General features: G+C 41.1%; 1 protein-coding gene across 4 annotated transcripts in view; it reads right to left on the bottom strand.

Annotated features, from left to right (window-relative positions):
• Cntn1 (contactin 1) overlaps positions 1–20,355 on the bottom strand; it is a 304,667-nt gene that overhangs the window by 104,047 nt on the left and 180,265 nt on the right. For all 4 annotated transcript variants that reach the window (XM_048444803.3, XM_085678791.2, XM_087899195.1 and 1 more), the window contains 5 exons: positions 17,126–17,298; positions 14,405–14,500; positions 9,827–10,033; positions 7,131–7,230; positions 6,797–6,978 (listed from right to left, as the gene is read on the bottom strand). In XM_048444803.3, coding sequence (XP_048300760.1) covers positions 6,797–6,978; positions 7,131–7,230; positions 9,827–10,033; positions 14,405–14,500; positions 17,126–17,298 — 758 coding nt within the window. The remainder of the gene's footprint in view (positions 1–6,796; positions 6,979–7,130; positions 7,231–9,826; positions 10,034–14,404; positions 14,501–17,125; positions 17,299–20,355) is intronic.

Below are 20,355 nucleotides of genomic sequence, written 5' to 3'. Positions count from 1 at the left end.
AAGGAGGCAGAGAAAATGTTTCATAAGCGAGAGACGGAGAAAGAAAAGCATAAGAGAGAGAGAGAGAGAGAGGGAGGCAGAAGAAAGAGGACTGGAGGGATCACAGACAAAAGAGAAATTTGATAGAATTTTGGCCGCAATGGTAGGAGAGAAAGGAAAGATAGGAACTAGACAGATAGGGAACCTGGGCAACAGAAGACCAAAAAAAAATGAAGATGGACAGGCACCCCTTGGACAAAGAACGATGTGCTTATTGCAAAGAAAAAGGACATTGGGCAAGAGAATGCCCAAAGAAGAAAGGAAGGGACTCTAAGGTACTGGTCCTAGAAGAAGATGATTAGAGGGGACGGGGCTCGCGCTCCCTCCCCTGCACCTAGGGTAACCCTGACTATGGAGGGGACCCCTATGGATTTTCTAGTGGACATAGGGGCTGAGCACTCTGTGCTGTAACAACCATTGGGAAAGCTAAAAAAAATAAAAAGACTATAGTAATTGGAGCAACTGGACAGAAACAATATCTGTGGACCACCTCACGAACTGTAGATTTGGGGAGAGGACAAGTGACTCATTCCTTCCTGGTTATCCCCGAGTGTCCTATCTTTATTAGAAAGAGACTTGCTAACAAAGCTGAAGGCCCAGATCCGGTTCACTCAAACCAGGCTGGAGATGATTAAAGCCTTTGTTGACTGAACCAGTGACCTCCGCTCCCCCTGCTGTCCTCCATCCCGCTACCCTGCTGCCTGAGACTGATGACACCTCGTCTACTCATCAATGCGCTGAGAAACTGGCACCAGATCTGAAGGATCAGCCTTGGCCTGAAAGTCCGAGCTGGTGTACGGATGGCAGCTGTTTCGTGATCGAAGGTGAGCGGAAGGCGGGGACAGCAGTGGTGGATGGGAAGCAAATGGCTTGGGCATAGCCTCCCTGAAGGACGTTGGCACAAAAAGCCGGACTTGCAGCTTTGATACCAGCACTACGAGTGGCAGAGGAAAAAGTCTCAGCCAGTATCTACTCTGACAACAGGTATGTGTTTGCTACTGCCCATATTCATGGAGCGATATACAGACTGTTAACATCTGCAAAAAAGGACATATACTTGTCCAAGACACCAAAAAGCTTGGGATGCTGTGGCTGAAGGAAATCAGATGACAGACTCTCTGTCTTGGCAGAAGAAGTAGTCAGAAACTGCAAGGCCTGTGCTATGATTAATGCAGGACACTCCATATATGCTCCTGGGAAGAGGCTCAGGGGCGATTGGCCTGGAGCCTACTGGAAAGTATATTTTACAGAAATTAAGCCAGCCAGATATGGCAACAAGTACTTATTAGTTTTTATAGATACCTTTTCAGGCTGGATAAAAGCTTTTCCTACCAGGACTGAGACAGCCAATACGGTGGCTAAGAAGATCAAAGAAGAAATCTTCCCAAGGTTTGGGATACCCAAGGTAATTGGGTCTGATAATGGACCTGCATTTGTTGCCCAGGTAAGTCAGGGGCTGGCTGCCCAATTGGGGATTGATTGGAAATTACATTATGCTTACCAACCCCAGAGTCAGGACAGGTAGAAAGGACAAATAGAATTCTAAAAGAGACCTGCGGAAATGACTGGACAGCCCTCCTTCCCTTTTGCCCTGTTCCAGGTTTGGAATACCCCAGGGCGATTTAAACTCATCCCTTATGAGATCCTATGTAGAGAACCACCACTGCTCACTGAGTCGGGTGAAATGTATAATCCTGATGTTATTCTTTCTAGACCTTTATTTTCCCCGTCTGAAGGCCCTTAAAATGGAGAGACACCAGATCTGAAAACCACTGAAAGAAGTACGCATCTCTGCCTGGATCCACGCCTCCCACAGGAAGCGAGCTCCTAAACTACCCAAACTACAGTATCCGAGGCTTTTGACAACGCTACCAGTCAAAAGGCTTGGGTTTAGAGGACTGGTCTCTTACTGAGGTTATATAATGAGACTCTAAGGGCCCTAAGACTCCTGACACCTGGTACTTGGTTCCTGGTTTAGATAGATGATGGGTTTGTAGTACAGATTTGATGCTTTGCATGTCAATGTTAATTTTTGATGATACCAAAGATTACTGTGTGTTTGCACAACTGGTATGAATTTGATAGAGAACCCATTTCTCTGACACTAGCAGTAATCCTGGGCCTTAGAGAAGCTGCCGATGTTAGGGCAGGTACTGCTGCCCTAATACAGGCCCCTCAGTACTTCAATGTATTAAGATTTGAGGGCTTTAGAACAATCTGGTTCCAAACTCGAAGAGTCATTGACTTCCCTCTCAAAATGGTCTTACAGAAGGGGATTAGATTTGTTATTCTTAAAGGATGGAGGATTATGCGAATAGATCTCCCTGGATGACTATTTTGATATCCTCCCTTATGGGACCACTCCTAATTTTGCTTCTGCTACTGATGTTAACTTTATTAGAAAAAGAACAAGTGCTGTTCAGATTTTGATGTTACACCCCCAATACAGTGCTTTAAGGTCAAGAAGATACTGAAATCTAGTTCTATGATTAGAACTAGGCACTAGAAAAAAAAATGAGGGAATGAAGGACCCCAACTTCATTGGGGTCACAGTTAAAACTGTGGTTTTAACTTTAACCACAGTTATAACGCTCTGCAAAGGTTTTCAGATAGCAAGCTTCATTAAAGGCCGGGATGCTAAGCAAAGACACCTGAGATTAGAACGAGGACAGCCTTATCTGGCAGCAGGACAGGAGATTTATGAACTGACATGAGTAGGAACAAAGACTTCAAGGGAGGAAGAGAGGATTGCGAGGCCTGAGTCACGTACAGAGCGAGCCTCTCACGAGTCAGGGGCTGTGCAAATCAGACATCTAGTCGCCAGCCAAGCTAGGAAGGCAGGAAGAGATAAGAAAAACAGGTAGCACAGCCCCCTCCTTGGTATCCAGGTGGGTCTGGACAACCCCCTCCTTGGTATCCAGGTGGGTCTGGACAACCCCCTCCTTGGTATTTAGGTAAAAGGTCAAGAATGTGCCACTCAGCTTAACCTTATTTGAACTGACCAATGAAATGAAAGCTTTTCTGCTTCTGTACCCGCGCTTTTGCTCCCCTATAAAAACCCCTCATCCCCAACCTGCAGGCGCGCAAGTCCCCGAGAGACTCTGTCGCCCGCAGGTACCTATGTATCCACCAATAAACCTCCTGCTGTTTGCATCCAGCTGCGTGTTTTCGACTGGTCTCTGGACACGGGGTCCTTCCCGAGGGAAGACGCCCAGCAGGGAGTCTTTCACAGTCTCAGTTTTTAATTTTAGCTACATGGCTGATAAAAAAAATGCTAAAAATTTCCTCAAAGGAAAAAGAATATTTCTACATGAAAAATCACTCTTGTTAAGCATTTCAATTATCTAAGTAGCCCAAAGAAATGTAAGTTAATAGTACAAACTAAGAAAAGGAATATAGATAGATAGATAGATAGATAGATAGATAGATAGATAGATAGATAGATTGTAGAAGGAACGATGGGCCACTTCCTGCCGCCCACCCGGCTAGCTTTATCCGAAATAATTACACGGAAACTGTATTCATTTAAACACTGCCTGGCCCATTATCTGTAGCCTCTTATTGGCTAACTCTTACATATTGCTCTAACCCATTTCTAATAATCTGTGTTGCACCATAAGTGGTGGCTTACTGGGAAAGGTCCTAACCTGCGTCTGTCTCGGAGAGGAGAGTCATGGCAACTGCCTGCTTCTGCTTTCTTTCTCCCACAATTCTGTTCTGTCTACTCCACCCACCTAAGGGTTGGCCTATCAAAAAGGCCAAGGCAGTCTCTTTATTAACCAATGAAAGTAACAATAGACAGATGATCCTCCTCCATCAATAGATAGAGACAGATCTCTTAGTGGAGTGGACCATTTCCTTTTTATTGAAAATTAAAAATTAAACCTTGTGTTACATTTATTTTCCCTGGAAAGTACCATACACATATTACTAGTAATATACATATATTTATATTATATGCACATATACATATTCATATATGTACATATATGTATATGAAATCAGAAAATATTTTCTGAACTCCCCAGATTATCAACATTGTACCAATACATAGATAAACACGTGTCTCTTTAAGCATACTATGCAGTATACAATCTGATTTAACTTCCTATTTTCACTAACCATTTGTAACATATAGAGAGAACTTTCAGAGATTGAATGCTAGTGAATTTGCTAGTTGAATACATGTTTTATTTTGTGTAGAATCTCTTCAATACTTTAATGGCATCTTTGCCACCTTGGTCCCCCAAGGTGACATATTGATGTCACTAAATTATTAATACAATAATAAGAATAAATAATTGAATCAACTCAGTTAATTTTGCATGTGGTTTCACTATACAGATTTTAAAGATAGTTTGTTTAAGCATACAGACAAAAATTAAGATATCTTACTAGTAAAGGATAAATAAACTTATTGTGAACAACCTCATCCAAATGCCTGTTCTGTCACAATGATCCTTTTAGTGCCTTAGATATTTGACAGTTTAGAATTTTACTCTGCTGAAAACCTGGAGTAAAGTTTTCTAAATGCATTGAAAAAAAAACTTCATCTATAATTCATAGATCCAGTACAAGAGTGGTAATATTATTTAAGACATTCAGAGAGCCTACAGCCATTTTCTCTCCATTAGAAGCCATTTCACATACACTTGACATGCCATTTTAATGACATCGGGTATTCAAGTCTGCAGTTCGGGGAAATATCTGCATTAGATCTCCAGGCTGTAGAACCATGCTCAGGGATGGAACCAGAGAAGGATCAGAGATCAGTTGCTGACTCTGATCACTTAGTGGAGTGGTATGCACAGGGGGACTCTGAAGGGGAAACGGGAGTGGTACGTGTAGATGAAGTGCAGGATACAGGTGCCAAGCACAGACAAGGAGGCACAGAAAGAGGAGAGATGGATCAAGAGTGACTACTGATGCTGTCAGGTCTGATCAGAGGGCGCTAAGAGATGATCGGCTTCTGGGTGATCATAGAAGAAAGGCTTTAGTAGAGAAAGCCTCATGAAACAAACTGGAGTAAATTATGACAGAATACAACTGGGCATGGAGACAACCCTTTTTAGATTTCAGATGACTCTGTCAAAATTTGTGTTGGAGAGAAACTAGCAGAAGATAAAACGAGCATTAACCAGAGTTGGAAACAAAACAGCAGGAGACAGAGGAGACCAGTGCATTGCTATGAGTTTGAGTTCAGTCTGGTCTAGGTAAGGAGTTACAGGATCTCTGGGGATCACACAGGAAAAACAGATAATCAGAACGAATTTATTGAAACCTAGTTGTTTATTCCATATTATAGAAAGATGTAATGATGACTTCAGCCTTAAGAAGGTCTAATGTCCTGAGCCTCTTACAGAGAGATGGCTCTGTGATAAAGAGCACTTGTTGCTCTTGTTGGAGACTGTATCAGATTCTTAGTATACACATGACACTAATTACCCTCAATAACTGTAGTTGCAGAGGATCTCACGCCCCTTCTGGCCTCTGCAGGAACCAGGCACACATATCATATACATAAATACATGCAGGCCAAATGTGGGACCCTGTCCTCCCTGATCCTTGAGACCAAAATACTGGATGCAAATAATGTTTACACTAACCAGCTAAGCTTCCTGCTAGTTCCGTCCTTGGTTCTGCTACAGCCTGGTACATTAGCCTGAGGGATCTATTTTACTTTAAAATGGTAATTTCTCAACCTGCCTCAAAGAAGCTCAGGCACCAAGGCCCATCTAACCTGTCTGACATTGCCTTGAACCCTCGACCACCTGCCTGGGGAAAAACTCCCACAGAGGTCAGTTCCCCAGCCCCCTCTGGGTGGGAGGAGTTTTCCTTTACTGGGGCCTTTATTCTCCTTCCTGTTTTTGTTGGGAGGAGGCCTTGCCCTTTTTGATCCTGGTTGCCCACTGGTATAAATACCTGACTTGAGTTTAATAAAGTTGCCATTTACTCTGGTAAATGAGCAAAGGTCTCTTTTTGTGTGTGTCTCTTTTAACCCTCAGGACAATCGTCCATTCTCGTGGGCCCGTGTTCGGGAAAGCGCGCGCCTGGATTCGGTGTGGGTATCCACAGAAAAGTGCGGGGTCTAACAGCCAAACACCCATACACATAAATAAAATTTAGTTAATTTTAAGAAAAAAAATAAATTTTAATAAAAAAAATCTGTCTTCCCAGATATGCTTAGTATGGTGGGTAAGGATTAAGTACTTGCACCAAAATAATTTTGTTAAAGTAGAAAGAGATGATTCTTTACACCAGGGGTTCTCTAGCACCTGGGGAGTTTTCAGAAAGAAATATTCTGAGGCTCATGGTATCCTTCTGAATCAGAAATTCTAAAGAAGGCCCAACAGCCAGTACTTTAACAAGCCCCTCAGGGAATTTTGAGGCATATTAAACCTTGCAAACCACTGACTCAAACTTTAAGCCATAATGCATAGGTTCTTCTATAAATAAAGATACTGAAGAAAAGAGAATAATAGAGCAACATTTAAATAAATTTAAATAAATGAGCAACATTTAAAATCATCAACAACTATCAGTCTATCTTTATAATCATGTTATCAAAAGTATACATTCATATTGGCTGTAACTCAGAGTTGTCGATGTAATTAGACATAAGGTAAACATCTAACTTACCTGAACAATATAATATAGGTCACATGGTTTAAAATAATTACTCTGTGATAGTTCTTCAGGTATGGAAAAGTCTTTGAATAAGACATTGACGGCGATCGTGGGAAACTAAAATACCTACCGTGAACATAAATTTTTGCCTGGTGCTTGTCCTTTCCCCTGATGTTCTCAGCCTCGCATTCGTAGATGCCTTCGTCTTCTAACTGGATATTGAAGATCTTGAGAACAGCCCCCGAGGTGCTTATCTCAGCCGTGCTAGGCATCGGCTCTAGCACCTTCCGCCACCGGATATCAGGAACAGGGCTAGAAAGAGAAGGCATGAAATCTCCAGATCCGCCGTGCTTGAAGAAGACTACCTGGCATTTACAGCCAGCTCTTGCATCATTTATTTTCTGAGAGGGCACAAAGCCTTCTTTGTCTTGATGCATGTCAATGGAAAACACAAGTATACTTACTTTCCAAGAGCAAAACACTCCAGAGTCACGTTCTGGCCCATCATGGTATAGATGTCCTTAAACTGCACTACAATATCAGCAGGATATGGCTTTGTTGTTCCTAATATTAAAAAGAAAAGAAAACACAGACACCCATAGTATATTATTCACAATGCCTTTTTTTCCTTTTTAGCATCATGGAATTTTGTACTTTAGAACTGCACCAATACAGAAAGTTTTTCTTGATATAGATATTGTTGGTGTCCCAATACATAGATTTGTTTATGCACAATGTGTGCAAGTGTAAATTCCATCACACATACACCTGTAACTAATTGCACTAAATCAGCTACAGAATTTCAAGGTCTCATTAATGGGGCTTCAAATACATATAAAACACTGTGAGCAATCCTATAAGACACTTGAGAAGGTAGAACAAGGAGAGAGAAATGGGAATATGAAAATTGGAAGAGAAGAAAGAGACGAAAGGGAGAGAAAGAGGTGGATTAAGCAAAGAGAAAAATGGAAGAAGGAATTATCTTTAGAAACTGAGGAAATGGAGCAACAGAAATGAGAGAGAGAGACCATGACCATAACATGACCGTTCTTACTCTTAGAGTGGTATGGTTATATTACAGATACCGTGCGTCATCATTGGGCATCACATCATAGGCCCAGAAATATGTGCTGACAAACCAGACTCCAAAAAGCTTAACGTGTCATTATCCACCAAAACATGAGTGTGTGCTTTATACTGCATAAAAATAAACAAATAAACGTACCACAGCAATACGGAAGGCAAAACCAAATAATTAGTCTAAAAGAGTGGTCAGCAGATAAGGAAATCAGAATGTCAGAGCAGAAATGGGAATCCTGAGCAAAAATAGAAACTGAATTGAACCAGTTCATTACAAAGTTCAGAACTAAATAAAACACAGAGAAAGCCAAAAAGACGTTAAAATATACGACCTAAAGAAAAGCTGAATGCATAACATGGAAGGTCCCAAACCCGGTATTAGAAGTTTTGAGATCAGTTTTGTTAATAGTAAACAGTGGAGGGATTTGTTAAGAGTAGTATAGTTCTTACCTTTGGCTCAAAGTAAGACCTCGATGCCAGTTTTAAGCCTTTTGGAGTCAGAATCTGCATTGCATGTTTTTCTCAGAACTTTCCAGGGGCTTACATATTGATTTAACTAAAAGCCACAGGGTTAGCTGTTCTGAATATCAGAGGAAGGGAAGAATTGATAAACGCAAATGTTACTTGTTAGGAAATACAAGCCATTATGGCCAATCAGGCTGAAGAAGGCTAGGAGGAAGAAGTGGTTTTGCTGGGACAGTAGTAAGCATGTCTTGAACACTCAGCATCCTGGAGAGCTTTGGGGGACAAGTCTAGAATGAAGATATAACTAAAGCCTAAACACAAGAGAAAAAATTAGAGATGTGAATTTATATGAATACCTCTGAACATGTGTAGTTCAGGGAGAATATCTAGAAATGATGGCAGGGGAATATGGGGAAGAGGGACATCTTGTGATTCATGCTTGCCGGAGGGGGGTAGGTGAGCTTTGAGGAAAGGAGAAGGAACTCTCTGAGAGGCAGATAAAAAAATGTCAAATACCAAAAAGAATGGGCACTGAAAACTGTCCCTTGATTGAATGAATGTGAGTTTCTTAGGCTTTTTCCAGATGGCCTTCACTGACTAGGAAAGAACACTGTGAGTGAGAAGGCAGAATCCTGAGATGGTACAGGAAAAGAAATGAGCGATGGCTGATGCCCTGAACCAGGTGGGACGTGAGCCAGAGCAACCAAAGGGGTTGACTATAGAAGGTGACCTCGGTGCACCACTGAGACAGGAAGTGAGAAAATGGGTAGAAGATGGAGGGAAGACACAAATGTGAAACCAAGTGGGAGAGGTGAGCAAGGCCCCTTTCCAGAGACCTCAGTTAGCCTTGTGGCCAGGACTGTCCAGCCAGAATGTCAGCAGTGTTTGCTGAATATCAAGCAACTCTTTCCTTCCAAGAAGTGAAGAAGGAATGCCAGGGGCGCTGTGGCACTTCCCACGCTATGGAAGAAGAGGAAGCAAACAGAACTGTTTTGAAGAGGGTACTCTTCACTCCTAAAGTAGCAGAAGAGCTGGGGTGAAGTTAGGATAAGAGAAACACACAAGCTGTGATGTGATAAAGCACACCTCAAAGAGTGTTAAAAATTATAGAAAAAAATTGAAATTAAAAATGGAGTTGGAGAATGACCCCAGCACACAGGCCACAGTAATATATACTAATCACTTAAAGCAGAAATAGCAATTGTTTCTTTTAACTTGCACCATGTAAATAGTTCCCAAAGTAATTATTTTTTCTAATTATGTAATTACTTTTTTTAAAAATTTGACTTAAGTATTTAGTCTCATTACAAATGTCCTAGAGAGTAAAAATGGTCATAAAACAGAAAGCAGATCCCAGGCATTTCTGTGACAATTCTGTAAGGCCCTGAACCAATGAATCAACCTTCCATATACTTCCTAAGCTACAAGTGATGAATACGAACTCATCCATTTTTGGGAAACTTTATTGAGTAAAACCGAACTTCAGAAGCTAAAGACTGAGTCTTCAATCCAGCATACACGATATGCTTCCCTCCACAGGAAGACAATGAATCATTATTATAAATGCACTTTCAACAGACAACTGCAAAAACAACATAACAAAGAAAATACTTACGTTCAGGTATTGGAATGAGGGGTATAAACTTGCTGAACACACTTTTTGTAATAGAAGGGCTGGACACAAAGCAGGAGTAGTTGCCTCTATCAGAAGACTCAACATTTGCGATGTAGAGATTGCCATTGGTCTGAGACACAAACCTTCGCTTGTCCATTGTGATAAATACAGGGAATTCATTCAGGAGCCAGCGGTAGCTGAGGTCATCTAGAAGAAAATATTGCCCACTAAATATTAATCTTTTCTCTGAAAATAAAGTTTCTGCTTCCTAATTACAAGTCAACTGTCAACAGCTACAAATCCGTAAATATTAGAAGTTGAGATATTTTCTCATAACTACCATATTCTTAAGAATATAATTGTCATGGTGAACAATTGAATCTATCTTTCTGTATCTATCAATCATCTATAGCTAGTACTTTTGAGAGTCTCAACATTCTTCTTTTCATTTCATAGTGCTACTGGTTTTGGGTTCTTTAAGAAAGTGTATTGAGCAAGCCATGGGAAGCAAGTCAGTAAGCCGCAACTCCCCGCAAACCATTCCCGGCCCTGCCATGGCCTCTATAGTTCCTGTCCTGTCTTCTTTTGCTCATGAGCAATGAGATGGAAGAGTAAATTGAATAAATCCTTTCCTCCCAAACTTGCTTTTTGGTCATGGTGTTTCTTCACAGCAACAGAAACCCTAAGACAACATATAACTAAGATTCTGCTAAAGGAACACAGCAATAAAATTATTCATAATGGTATTCTGATATAAACTTAAATCAGTTCCTCATTCAGCCCTCATCACAGAAGCTTCTTCTTGCAGTATAGAACTGACATCAAGTCCCACAAGTAGACAATGTGAAGATGATGATAGACTTTGGAGTACTCAGCCTTAATCAAATGTCTCAAGACTCAGAGATCAATGGGGAAGAGGAGGAAGAAAGATTGTAAGAGCCAGAGGTGGCGGATGTCTCCAAGGAAACATCTTCTAGACACAGCAAGACTGATACACACATAAGCTCACAGGAACTGTTATGGCATGCATAAAACTTGCATAGATTTGAACAACAAAAAATACAAGAAGTGGGAAATAAAAGTGGGCCCAAGTCCCAGACTCCAAAAGAAGCTATTTACAATTGATATCTGACGAGAATGAGAAAATAAGTTTTTTCCCAGTGACTTGTTACTTGGTGCATCAACCACACCCCAGGTTAGTCTTCATGCCCAGGAGTAATGGACAAACATAAAATCTATTCTATGATTTTTGTTTGTGTGTGTATATCTATATGTATTTTCTTTGGTTACTTTTGTCTTTTCTGGAGGGGGTTTGTTGTGTATTAACTTTTTGTTGCTTTTGTTTTCAGGAAGAGAGGAAGACAGAGAGAAAGGGGAGGGAGGAAGGAAGGGATGGGGAGGAAGGGAGTGAGGGAGGAAGGGAGAGAGAATATGAAGTTAAGTGGGTAGGGGGTGGAGAGGATTGGAGTAGCACTAATCTGGGAAGTGGAAAGGACATTATAAAATATATTTGTCTTAGGGTTTCTACTGCTGTGAAGAGACACTGTGACCACAGAAACCCTCACAACCTTATAAAGAGTTTAATTGAGGTGATGGATTACAGTTTCAGAGGTTTAACCTATTATCATTATTATCATCATGGTGGGGAGCATGGCAGCATGCAGGCAGACATGGTGCTGGCTACATCTTTATCAGAAGGCAACAGGAAGTAGACTATGACACTTAAGCAAAAGAGACCTCTAAGCCTGCCTCCACAGTGACACACTTCCTTCAACAAGGCCACACCTCCCAAAAGTACCACTCTCTATGAGCTTATGGGGCCAATTACATTCAAACCGTCACAATATTGTATGTAATAAATTTAGAAAACAAAACATCAGGCAAAGGGGAAAAAAAGAAATTTCCTCCTAATTTTGCTACTGCTATGAATCTGATGTACAACCCCTGGGAAGGTGCAGCCCACAGTTTGAGAAGCCTGCTCTAACCACCTTAAAGTGGTAACCACTCATATCATGTGGCTCCTCTGTTCAACATTCCAAGTGCAAATATCACTAAAAGTTAAAGTACATGGTTGCTATGCATACATGATAAGGTCCTCCACAGCACAGCTCCCGGAACCTCCATTGCATGTCTTACTGCCTTCCATGTTATTCTCTCTACAGTACAGTTCCCAAAACTTTCATTGCATGTCTTACTGCCTTCTGCGTCATCCCCTCTGCTGCAGATACTCTGCCTTGCATTGCGCCCAGGGTCCTACCTCAGCCCTTGTTCTTGTTTCCTCGCCCTCCTGGAATGTCATCTCAGACGCTTATACCATTAGCTCCTTCACTTTGTTATGGTTTTAGTCATGAATTCCTTCCTACCAAGGCCCCTTCTAAAATCTAAACTATCACTTACCCTTTCCTCTCCCTCTCCCTCTCTTTTATCCTGTGTCTTTAAGTACTCCAATCACACCAGAGGTCTCTGAGGATTGGCAGCTCTTTTTGTTCTGTTCCACTGGGGTGTCCTCTGCAATGAGCAGTGTCTAGTTGAAGGGAAGCGCTCATAGGGGTTTCGTAGTCAACAGAGCTCACCCAATACTGAGTAAGCAAAGTGAGTCACTGGGCAGCCATTACCTTGCTTGTGGAAAATACTCTGAAGAGGAGAGGGATTTGCTCAATTTTGGCAGTTCCTCAGCAAAAATCTATTCTTTGATGGGATCCTGTTGTAACACTGTACATAGGCCCCTCCTATATGAGGCAATTAATTGTGTTTTTTTTGCAGTACAGAGAAAATTACAAGTATTTTATAAGAAAATATATGTATAATTTTCATGTATGCATAATGAAATTTCATGTACATGAAAATTTACATGTAATATATGTGCATAATCATGTATGGAATATATATGTCTATATGTCTAGGAATACATACAAAGTCAGTGCATTCCACACAAAATTACTTATAGCAGAATGTTCTGTTTCATTTTCTATGGATATGTTTTAAGTCACATTTAAAATATAAAGAACATAAAACATTATTTCCTTTTCAGGGGAAACATGAAACAAATGAAAACAAGACTGTGAATATATACTATAACAGCCATTCTTGTAACCATATCAAATGAAATAAATATGTACTTAAAATTAAATTTTTAACAGGTGCTTTTTAATTGTGTTCCCTTTCTGAAGTACACAATTATTCTCATAGATCACTGACTTAAAGGATATTAATAATTTATCATATCTTTATCCTTTTCTAGTGCTTAGTTATAAATCACAGTGTATTGCAGATATGAAGTTGAAAAACTGACCTTACATCATTCCTCTGTGCTGTTCTATTTCTGAATATTCAACATAAGTTCTGGAAAATCTTCCCTAATTTCTCTTTTGAGGTAGAAACTTTAATAAGGTACAATTCAACATAGCTACTGTTTATAAACTAAAATGACTAGAAACCCTTAAGTTTAGGGCCACGTGTCTAAGGAACCCAGATGGAAAAGCATCTACAGCCACTTGTAAGTGATGACCACAAAGTGACGCTGTTGCAGAATGCTGTCCTCTGGATATTGTACAGACATTGGTCTAAAGGAGCACTGGACTTAGCTCCCAAGGTCCAAATGAGAAGCAGAAGGAGGGAGAACATGAGCAAGGAAGTCAAGACCATGAGGGGTGCATCCATCCACTGAGACGGTGGGACTGATCTAATGGGAGCTCACCAAGGCCAGCTGGACTGGGAGTGATGGAGCATGTGATCAAACTGGACACTCTGAATGTGGCTGGCAATGAAGGCTGACTGAGAAGCCAAAGACGATGGCACTGGGTTTTGATTCTACTGCATGGACTAACTTTGTGGGAGCCTGGCTTGTTTGGATGCTCACTTTTATAGACCTGGATGGAGGGGGGAGGACCTTGGACTTCCCACCGGGCAGGGAACCCTGACAGCTCTTAGGACTAGAGAGGGAGAGGGAAGTGGGGAGGGGGATGGAAAAGGGAGGCAGGGAGGAGGTGGAAATTTTTAATAAATAAATAAATAAAAAGAACGCTCGGTGGATGTGTTTACTTGCGTGATATCTGCTTGACGCTGATTCACTTAACTTCTAGGAGAAGGGCTCATAAAGCTCCATCCCTTCCTAACATATAATTATGTCATAGGGAGTTCGTGGCTGCTGGAGGAAAGGCATTTTCTTCAGTGGTGTAGCTGTTCTTCACTTGTCCATGCTTATGTAAACGACACCTCTCCCATGTCCCGCTACGGGATACTAGTTTAAACTCACTGCTTCATTAAGCTAGTCTTGGGTGAAATCCTTTCTTAGATGAGTGTCCTGTCCATGGTGAGATGTTTTTCCCCCAGGAAAGGTTCACAGCACAAATGCAAAGAATGAATCTCATTAAATTAATGATGGGCCATGATTGTTAGCTAAATTAAGTATTTGTTAGCGTATTATCATTGCTAGAACACGCGAATGACCTCATTTAATTCTCGAGGTGTCTATAGTTTGAGAAACTCCATTTACCTGGAAAGCAGTACAGCAGGTCGCAGAGAAGGACCATGCCTTTCCCTTCCCGAGGTGTCTATAGTTCGGGAAACCCCACTTACCTGGAAAGTGGTACGGAGGGTCACAGAGAAGCACCATGCCTTTCCCTTCCTTCACTTTCACCTCTGGACGCTCTTCGGGAGGAAAGGGGTCGAGATCTAGTTGTCAAAGGGAAAAGGAAAATGTTCACTCTGCTCAGGAGAAAGAGATGTTTGTTAAGTGTCATCTTTCGGTAACTTGTGTGTACGATGTGGCAGAGCTGGGCTGGCTCTGGACACCGGTACAAAGTATCCTGTTTCCACAGCTGGGATTCGCGCGAGCCATACAGTTCCGTCATGGACTCAGAGCAGCCTCCGTAATTCTAACCTAAAAATGTTCCTTTGGGGTTAGGGAGGTTTTCAGTGAAGACCAGTGAGAAACACAGTGAGGTCAGTCCAAGACAAAGAGCTGCAGAAACTAGAGAGGAAAGACAGGTGTATCCCTTCTGGCCAATGCTTGGAGATTCAGTGGAAGGAGCTGAGGAATGAACACAGGGGACATTGGGAAAGTGATCCACACAGCCCAGACTCCAACCCCCAATATCTTTTTTCTATGTGCTTAAAACTCACATTTTGTTTGATTTTTTTTGATCCTTAAGTGCTTAGGTTCTTCCTTTCTCTGACTGATAATGGTTCTCATTAATTTCTTCCTCTCCTTCTCTTGTGTGCTTCACACCCAAATCACAATACCTACTTTTACCTCTGCTTAACACACTGCCTGTCTCTGGAAACCCGGGTGCTCTTCATGTTGTATTTTTCCAGAGGAAAACCCAAAGCCACATCTCTGAACCCGAGGTGCTAATGGTACCTGAGTGCCCTTTCCAGCCTCATTTGTTCAGTTGACATTTAATTAAACTTGGCAAAGCTCCGTTGATCTCTGGTTGTAGAGTAGAAACTCATATGCTCAGTCCCACCTTAAAGTTATTTCTCTAGCTCCCATGCTACTGCAGCAACAGAAGAATGTTTCTGTCTCTTAACTTGGCTTTCTTTGAAAATTAAAAAGCAAAAAGCTTTAGTGCAGTGGGAGTGCTGAATTCTCTCTAAGTTTGATGTGTTTTTATCTACAACGCTCTTTGCTTTAATATGATTGTTTCTTGACCTATCTCACCCTGGACCTGCTTCTTTGAAACATTGTTTTCACCCTATAATGTATTTAGCAAAGATTGAAAATGACATAAAATCACAAACTGGAGTTGTATTACTGTAATCAGCTCCCCTTTCAATGTAGCACTGTCCTGTCGAACAAACTCTACCTTGTAGTAGGATATGCTTGTTCATTGCCCAGCCAGCCAGACTCCCAAAATAATCACACAGAAGCTGTATTAATTAAATCACTGCTTGGCCTCTTAGTTCTAGCTTCTTTTTGGCTAGCTCTTACATCTTAAACTAGCCCATCTACATTAAATCTGTGTATTGAAACATAGTTGTGGCTTACTGGATAAAGTTCCGTCCCAGTGCCTGTCTCCAGTGGGGCTACATGGCATCTCCTGACTCTGCCTTCTTTCTCCCAGCATTCAGTTTAGTTCCTCCCCACTTCCCCGTCTAGCTCTACTCTGTCCTATCACAGACCAATATAGATTCTTTATTCATTAACTAATAAAAGCAACATATATACAGAAGGACTTCCTACATCACTTTTATTTTAACAAGTATTTTTTGAAATGTTTTTCATTATTGACCCGCATTAAAAAATGTCTTAATCCAATTTAAAGATAATCAACTAACTAGAACACAGTTGAATTAATCTCAGTCCACAGAAGTTAAACACTGAAGAGCCAGATAATTTCACGGATGCGGGGAGGCTTAGTAGAGGCACAGCACACTTTGCATATCTCAGATTTTTTTTTCCTAATAGGCAATTCTCACCCCAGGAGGGCCTTCATGCTGGCACCACTTCCCTGTTGATAGATTGCAGAGAACCGTCCAGGATTCTTCACCATCAAGTCCCATTTTCTTCCATCATCTCTACAACACTCGTGGTGCTGTTCCTATACTAAACTTACCATGCAAATCGCACTACCCTGTACAATGTGTTTCTTCTATGGCACATCTTGCCAGCAGCCTGCTTTCTTGTTTTTTTTTCTCTTTGCTGAACACAGCATGACAGTCACTCAGAATTACCATATCCTAATTGAAATTTTCACAAGCGTGTTACTCATGTTACTAACAACAACCTGCCACCTCTAAATGAGCAGGTCATGTGACTTCTTTAAAAGTCACAGAGTGTCACTATGGTTGGAATGATAAGGTAAGAGGGTTCATATTCATAGGGACAAGATTTTTTAATTTTACTTATATTGAGAGTATGTGTGTATGTGCATGTGTATGTTTGTGTAAATACACATGATATTTGACAGGTGTGTGTGTGTGTATGTGTGTGCGTATGTGTGTGTTTGTATAAATATATGTGATATTTGGCAGGTGTGTGTATGTGGGTGTGCTTGCTTTCTACCCATGGAAGCCAGAACAGGGCATTGAATGCCATGGAGTTGGAGATATAAGCAGTTGTAAACTACTCAACATGGGTGCTAGGAACTGACCTTGGTGCTTCTAAAGAGTAGTTACTGTACTTAACCTCTGAAACATCTCTCCAAGAAAAGTACTTTTCATGGAAGATAAAAGCTGAGATAGTTACCATCGCAGAATTAAACCCCAATTTATACAGACCTTTATCAATAATCAAAACACGTGGGATTTCATTCCACACAAATAAACCCACACTTTAAAAAGGTGGTGATTACTTACATCCAAAACTCAGGGTCGCCTCCGTGCTTCTGACCATCCCATAGTTATTGGATGCCAAGCAGTAGTATATCCCGGCGTCTTTCTGCTTGTCAGGGTTGTTGATGACAAGGTTTCCGCCTACCATACTGTAGCGGTCATTCGTCAGGTCAACATCCCCATTATTCATTCTCCATCTTGAGAAAAAGACATTAATGTCACTCTGAAGGTCACGAGACCTGGAAACTCTGCTGGGCTAACCTCAGACTGAAGTGTTTTCATATAGCTCCATGGGAAGTGAGATGGTTGTACAGCACTCACTGTTATCTCTTAACAACCTGTAACTCTGAGTACTTGGAAACATGAATGATAATTTAGCTAAGGCACAGAAATGTAAGTTCTGGCTCATGACACATCCCCTCATCCTAAATGAGGCATCCTAAAAGAAAAACATGTTACTGAGATTCATTCCAGAGACTGATTTCTTATTGTTTGGATATGAGCATATTTGATAGTTATACATTGCTAACTACATTGCATATGTGGCTTCATATACATATAGATACATTGTATAAATTATTAAAAACATATCTGTAGAAGATTTAAAACATAAATTATCATTATCTGGCTAAAAAAGCACTGCAATTTTCCAATAAAACTAAAGGAGGTAGGCTGTCTGCTCAGCAACTAACACACATTGACCACCAGGGGGCAATCACACAGTTTAAAATTACTCCACTGGGTCCTAACTCTAAACTACAAATAAGTTAGCAAAATCAGAAGTTCTTCAGCCTGGATTTAGTGTTCATTTATACTCTTCAGATTTTCTTTAGGGGAAACATTTATGGAAGGCATTTCCCTCCACCATATACTCCTATGTATGGTGGCGTCAATGAGAAATATTGTGGCTAAGAATACGACCCACTAAAGGGGGATAAATAGAAGTCTGCTGTTTTGTTTTGTTTTGTTTGGTTTTGTTTGAGTGAGTTGCTGAGAAGAACGCATGTAGAAAAGAGTTTTTAATTAAGATGATAGTAAGAAACCATTTTGCAATCATCCCATGCCTTGCCAGTGTCTGCCTTTTAAACCAATGTCCCAGAAAAACCATCAGACCAGAGTCCTCACCGTGAAGTTTAGGGGGGCAGTTGTGGCTGCTTTTTGGGTGCCAAATACATTTCTGATGCAGGTAAGGATAATGGCAAAAGTGCATGATGTCAGGATGTGTTTATGATATTTTTCAGGTATAATTTTTCTGCCAGAGCTAATTTCTAAAGCAGAGAGCACTATGTGTGACTGAGTCGCTGGAATAAAGCAAGTGCTGTGGAGCGACCATGGCGTGTGTTTCTCAGCCAGGCAGCTCCAGCTGGTGGAGTTTCCCCCACTTTATTGGCTGCAGCTTGTCTTTATTGCTTTGACTTCCTCTGGTTATGGTTGTTTGGGATATCATATAATTTCCTACCTCACTGTGTTAGGCGAGTCCATTGTTGGCTTTCAGAAACGGGTATTGAAATCCCTAGGCGTGCCTTTAGATATGTATTTATATTGCAGTGCTTGCTGCTTGGGCATGGAGATGGGGGAACGTGTGTACAAGGCTGGTGAGTGGCAAGTGAAGTTACTTATTATGCATCTTACCGCACAGGGTGCCACCACGCATAAGCAATCCCCACTGAGCATGCTACAAATACAAGACTACATGTGAAGGACAGATTGCATGATTACCTAAGGCAGTGCCGTCTGCCCTGGAATTTAGTGCACTGGAAAAACTTCAGGCATTTCTCTTTACCACCAAACAAGTCTTTCTCCTCTTCTCTCCCCTTTAGCTTTCATTTTCTTGTCAGATGTGGCCCCCTCTCTGTCAGGATTGAGTATCTACTTGGCTCCCTCTGCTTCCTATATTAACACATGGACAGTCAAGCCAGCTCAAGCTGCGGATTTTGTTCGGCTAAAACCTGTGGGGTGGAGTCAGTGACATCTTTGCCAGATTACATGTTTGCCATTCCCACAGCCTCTGTGTGGGGAAGGACAATAGCCCTGTCCATGTTGTATTCCTAGAAACACTGAACATAGGACCTGCTCATTGGTTGCCTCCAAGCCAGTCTGGAGGCTGCTAGTACAGACAGGCTCGTGGAATCTGTATCCCTGAAATAGGCTTGAGAGTCCACACTATCTGGAGGTTTCTGAGGATATCATCACACCCGTGTTTTGGTCCAGCATCTGTGCTTCACTTACACAGTCAAGCCAATGTCTCTAACATAGTATTTAGCATCATTTATTGTAATTTTTTTCTGTGATAAATCTCCACATCCTGCCACTAATGCCGGTCCATGCCCAGGACTGTGTGAAGAGGCCACTGCAGTTACTCTAATAACCAAATGCTTTCTAGAACAAACGTGTTATTCATAATTTATATTGTGCCCCCATGCAAGAAATTGAAGCAATAAAAATAATGTCAGAAGGATGGTGATTTTATATCTAAATTCATATTTCACTTTCGTAGCAATCTTGTAATTATAGCCAGAGGCAAGAAAAAACAAACACCATTATAATTAAGTGGTGAGAAAAGGCTATTTTCCTTGGCAATAACTTTTTATAGTAGAAAGCTGTTTTATAGTAGGAAGACCGTCTACTATCAGACACTTAGTTATTAATTGATACACTTCAATTAAGTCAGGTGACAACTGTCCACTTCAGTCCCATTTTCCCATCACTTGGTTTTATTTCATAGAAACACTTCACAAGGAAATTCAAATTCATTGGCATTTAGTCAACTTTTACTCTTTGAATCAGATTAAATTGCTGGTACAGTTTTATAAACTCTCTGTAGCAGTGAAACCATTTTTACTTCTCATCAAGTTTTTATGATACCACAAAGAAGTAACCCAGTAACAGAGGAAGAGTTGCTCATGTAATTTTCAGAAGATAGAAATGTAGAAATGTTTAAGACGCATTTTCGTGTGTGTGTGTGTGTGTGTGTGTGTGTGTGTGTGTGTTTTGATACAGGGTTTCTCTGTGAAACCCTGGCTCTTTTGGAACTCACTTTGTAGACCAAGCTGACACCCGCCTCCAACTGCCTCTGTCTCCCGAGTGTTGGGATTAAAACCATGCACTACCACTGCCTGCCTAAGACATATTTCTGGGCTGTCAGAGATAGACAGAGGTTGGAGATGACTTAAAAAGACTAACACCTTCTGGAATTAACTGGGCAAACTTTTGAATGTAGTTAATACAGAGATATTATCAGTCACTAATAGATT

The sequence above is a fragment of the Myodes glareolus genome, chromosome 19, assembly GCF_982192425.1.
Source record: "Myodes glareolus chromosome 19, mMyoGla1.1, whole genome shotgun sequence".
Lineage (NCBI taxonomy): Eukaryota > Metazoa > Chordata > Mammalia > Rodentia > Cricetidae > Myodes > Myodes glareolus.
The sequence above is the reverse complement of the archived record's forward strand: the minus strand, read 5'-3'. Positions and strand labels throughout refer to the sequence as shown.